This window comes from Phytophthora parasitica (genome assembly GCF_000247585.1).
Source record: "Phytophthora parasitica INRA-310 unplaced genomic scaffold supercont2.10, whole genome shotgun sequence".
Taxonomy (NCBI): domain Eukaryota; phylum Oomycota; class Peronosporomycetes; order Peronosporales; family Peronosporaceae; genus Phytophthora; species Phytophthora nicotianae.
This window is the reverse complement of record NW_008648996.1, coordinates 1,580,508-1,585,529: the sequence shown is the minus strand read 5'-3', so window position 1 is coordinate 1,585,529 and position 5,022 is coordinate 1,580,508. Positions and strand designations below refer to the sequence as shown.

Sequence of the window (5,022 nt, the reverse complement as noted above, 5' to 3'; positions counted from 1 at the left end):
CTTCTTGCTGCGGAGCAGCGTGCCGGCATCCGCCGATGCTTTATGTGCAAAAGCACCAAGCATCTGAGGGCGAGCTGTCCTCTGCGCTTCAAGCGGCGAGCCAACCCTCCGGGTCATCGCCGGGAAATGGCAACTCCCAGTAGGTGCGGGGCGGCCTACTGGGGAAAAACGGAGTTCTGTTGTGCCTCGAGGAGGTAGAGGACAACGGGGCTTAGCCCCGAAGAGAGCTGGGCTCTCTTATAAGAAGAGTGTGCAAGTCAGGCTTGCTGGTCGTTCAAGCGAACGTGAAGGGCTTTGTGAAGCCGTGGAGAGGCTTGATTGACTCGGGAGCCTCGGGTAAATATGCCCGTCGCTCCACCCTGGAAAGGAGTCAGCTGTATGATGAGGCACTGGTCTTATCCGCAGGCAGCACGGACTCATCAGCTCCGTCATCAGGTGTACACACGCGGGCAGGCTGCTCGTTCGCCTACCCCATACTATCCATAGTGTAAGCTCCATGACAGGAGTCGGGGCAATACTCCGATCTCCAGCAGGTTTTAGCTCACACGCAGCAGGTTGAATACACGTACTTGATTTACTTGCAGCGTTTTTTGTGCGCATTGCGTCTGATTTGGCAGCTCTGGAAGCGTCGACATAGTCACTGGCCCTTGGCGACGGGGTCTGTTTCACACACGGACCCACCGAGGCCGCAGCCGGGGTCTGGTCGCTCTCATCACGCAGTGTGAGGCCGTCGTAACAGCAATTGCGTCGTTGGAGACGCTCGATATGGCCTTGCACAGACCGCTTACCATCGCCGGCCGTAAACCTTTCCGGCCTTGAACTAACAGGATGCTAGCTTGCGCCATTTGACGTGCTCTAGGTTTAGTTCGTTTCCCAGGACGTCGTGGCTTCGACGCATGAAGACTGTGAGTAGCAGCGAGTCTCCAGCGTCAAGCGATACTGGTAGCTCGTTTCCAGGAGTATCGTCGACACTCATTACCACTGCTACTCTTTGACCTCGCGTGTCACCCGTCACGAAGCGCCTCAAGTAGTACGCGATCTGCTTACCTACCGAGAGTCTCTCTGACGGGAGTTCCTCAGCTCTGAGGCCTGGCATGTTGCTGTATAGATCGTACAACGCAGCTCCCTCTCACCACTCTTCCTGCCCCTGCTGAACTTTTGAAAATCTGAATCGATTGAAGATTTCCAAAGTAAAAGGAAACAGTTACTTTTCGGAGTGTTACATCTGCTGGTTTTACGATGTGCGAAAATCATTATTACTTCTATTTACTACTTTTGTGTCACTTTACGTCTTGTACCCTAAGGATGATGTGTCTTGCGGAACACGCGCTGTGCAATTAAAAAGACTACTCTGTGTGCTTTGCTTCTATGTTGCTGTGTTCAAATTTCCCCGGAGTTGTTGTGCTGTACAGATTTAGTCGTGTGTCTCCATCCTTTCTCTTGTAAGCGGGTTAGCACGAGGAAATAATTCACTTAACCCTTCGCGAGTCTCTTACCCAAACTATACTATACAAAACGAAGTCTTTTACTTCTAAAAGGATTCATTTTTCGCCCTTCTACAAACTCACGGTACGTTTCTGCACGATCTCTTGTAACAAATCATTCAAGATGGCATGATCATGCAATCGGAAACATGTCAATAACTTGATTATATTATGATCAAATGTATCTACAATGTTGCACAAGACGGCCCGAGGTCACTTGAACATTAGTAAAAGGCTACAAAATTCGTCCTTTTTGAGACCGATTCCTACAGTTCTTTGCACAAAACAGTTAAAGGGGAAAAACTGCGCCCTTGCACGACGAAAGAGTTAACTCTTTCGTGGTCAATGGGGGCATTTTGCCCCTTTGGAGGATTTATCCTCGAGTACCACTCGTGTCACCCGTGGGAGACACCGAACAGGCCAGCATCACCGCTAGTGATGTGGAAGATATCCCGTCCAAGAAAAAGGAGCCGATTAGTGAAGCACGCGTTGGCGAAGAAGATATTTCCACCTCAGCTCTACTGCCCCGAAATGATTTCTGTGATACAAGCTTATTTTCAACCTGTCTTCTCAGCTTGCACGAGTTTGGATTCCTGAAGCTATGAACTCCAATGGAAAACCATTTTGCGTCGCTCCTGGTTGCTCATGCGCTCCTCATGTAAAAAAAATACAAGCATTGAGTTGTAGAAAATGTGGGGTCCAAGTGGAACGTCCTTTACAGCAAATATCAGCGCAACTATGACAATTCTACTACATTTTCAACTCTGAGCTCGCGCGACACTGAGTGTAACCCGGATATGATGATCCATATTCTTTTCGTTTCTTGAAAGCAGACCGGGTTGTCTAGGCAGTTAGTGGAGCAAATTCACGAGGGTATTATGTCGTCGAATGGGCTAGCAAGTACGATTTCCCAGTTGGAGCGGCGACGGCAGAACGCTATTATCACTTGCTATTGATATTTGCTTAAGCAATCCATCGAAATTATGGTCGAAACCCTATGCATATCCCACCTACACCACCTACACTGATAAACTATCTTGCGACGAATAGAGTTCCTCTCTTGTGGGTCATTTACGGCCACATGATTGAATCACACGGAGTTGAATAGCTCTCTCTGTAAAATAGAGATTCGTCAAGCTACTTTAAAGAACGTTTTGAGAATGGACCTCTCGGTGGAGTTCTACTAGCGCTTGAAAGTCTGTAGCGCACACGGATAGCATGAGAGCTTAGTCGACGCGAAGGCGATGGTCTCAGTAAAAATGAAATTGATCAGATAGTGGATTGTCGTTTGACGCGATCAGAGTATCATGAAGAGACTGAAAAACTACTTCTTGATGTAAGACACACTTTCCCGCTGGTGGCGAGTGTGTTGTTGTTGGTGATAATGCTAATGCTGTTCGAAAGCTAATTGGGAAGAGCTGCGGTGACACAGGGTGTGTCAAGCAGGATATATTTCATGTAATTACTCGGTTTCGTGTGAGTTGAAGACGAAGCCAATTTGTAAGCCCTTGTGCAAACAGGTAAAGAAAGCGCTATACGATGTAAACCGCTAGCTGAAGCACCCAGTGATATATGGAGACCAATTGTCCAAAATTGAAGCTACTAGCTAGAGATGTTCGAACTGAAGTCGGGCTACGCATACTCGGTTTACACATTGTCAATCATAATCTCACTGTAGGGGAACAATATGGCGCGAATCCAGAACTTGGCCAAGTTTGTAACGGGGGTTACCCGGGTGTGGCGCACACACGGGTACGGAGTACCAGAAGAGTTAACAGACTCTCAGTACATGACTCGTAGAGTTAACAGTGGCCTCAGTACATAGGCTGAGGACCACACGATATGCATTTGATTAGGTTTAACTATGCTAGATAGTTAAACATAGATAGCGGCTTGGCCGCAATAAAGATAAATAAAACACTTCTGGTTTTGAAGCATAAAAGTTATTAGTGTTCTTAATAACTTTGAGCCCTGGTTCTTGGGCTGTAAGTTTCCTTCGGATAAGGAACTTGGTTTTAGGGACTCTTTGAGTCGTATGTCTTCCTCTGACGCTTAGCTACGGCAGCCCCGCTGCAAAGTTGACCTAGTTACTGCGTGTCGTTCAGGTCTATTACGCTACCGCAACGGTAGAGGACTATTCGCCACGTCTGCCGATCAAGCATTTATGAATCACCAGCGAGTGTTCATGCACTCACTTCGTCTAGACGACATTCTGACACAACCACCCTCTTCAAAACTCCCATCACCGTATACTGTGTTCCAATGTCGGACTCAACCCGAAGAAGCTAATGCAGATCGCCTGCCAACCAACGAACACAGCTGCAAATCGATCTCATCACGGCCATCCGAAACGCCAACTATGTCGTTAACACAGAGATGATAACGTGTTGTGTATGCTTAGCGATTTTGCTGCTTGTGTCTGCGATTGAATTCTCTCATTCTCTAAGAACGATATGAGAACGCGCTTGGAGCCAAGTAAAACAACAAGCAGCACTGGAAAATTATTGCCTATCGTGGCAACCAAGAATCCACGTAGCCATGTCAATCCACTACATTCACATTCATCTTCAGAGTTAGCCGAAATCATACAATCCGATACAGGAACAGACCATGATACTGGTCTGCCATCATCTACATCTTCAGAGCGTCCACTGCTTGAGCCTTTACCTGTCATACATGGATCTGCCCCCCCCCCCCCTTGACGCCTTAATGAGTTAGCTTGTATAGTATAATATAGCATAGCCAGGTTAAAAGTGTCCGATCACGAAAGGGTTAAAATACAAAGCTTGTGCACACAACGAATGTGGCTGTTTATCGGAGCTTAGTTTGCTTAAAGTTCAGTGCCACTCAGTGTATTTCCAGAAGCTTGGAGAACTTCCTGAATGTCAATGTCGCGAGGGGAACTTGACAAGCCAGGATTGATTCCGGTGGGAATAGACTTAAACGTATGGCTGAATTCACAATAGAACTGTGAGACACAGAACAGGGTGATACAAATCTATCCTTGATGCAGGACAGGATGCTGGATGGAATTGATGGACCACGTCTCGACCGATGACTGTAGACTCGCCAAATGCTGGCTCCAGTACACAGATGCGGCAGCTCACGCTTAGTTGTGGAGTTCCCACCAATGAGGGTCGAAGTGGCGAGGGGTCAAATGGTTTTACTTTTCGACTCGGTATTTGAATGATCTCATGTATATGGACCTCCCTGGGCAGCTCTAAAAGAGGCCCGGGCATTGGCCACGATCTAAGTGGCTGATTACAACAGATCGAACCTCTTCCCACAAGTATGTGTTTGGTTTAGCACCCAGACTGTGCCCACACGGTCACTGATGCAAAGCGGTTTCCACGGAGTATGCCTCTGTGCAAGCTGTCCCGCCGACGAGGCTACAGCATGATGTAAGCTTGGCTACACCGAATGCAAATCGCGTCATCTGTCATGTGACCAGATCTTACACTTTGCGTAAATATTTCTACAAAGGGGCAACACTAAGAAGTGCCATTTGGAAGGAGAGCCATTTCAACAGAAAGGGCAG

General features: G+C 47.6%; 1 protein-coding gene across 1 annotated transcript; it reads right to left on the bottom strand.

Moving 5' to 3' along the window:
• Positions 1-431: 431 nt before the first annotated feature.
• On the bottom strand, positions 432-1,096 carry PPTG_07014 (hypothetical protein; the record flags this gene model as incomplete). The annotated part of the gene is made up of 3 exons (XM_008901071.1): positions 432-466; positions 570-770; positions 826-1,096. 3 exons carry the CDS (start codon positions 1,094-1,096, stop codon positions 432-434), a joined length of 507 nt encoding a protein of 168 aa, XP_008899319.1.
• Positions 1,097-5,022: the final 3,926 nt, after the last annotated feature.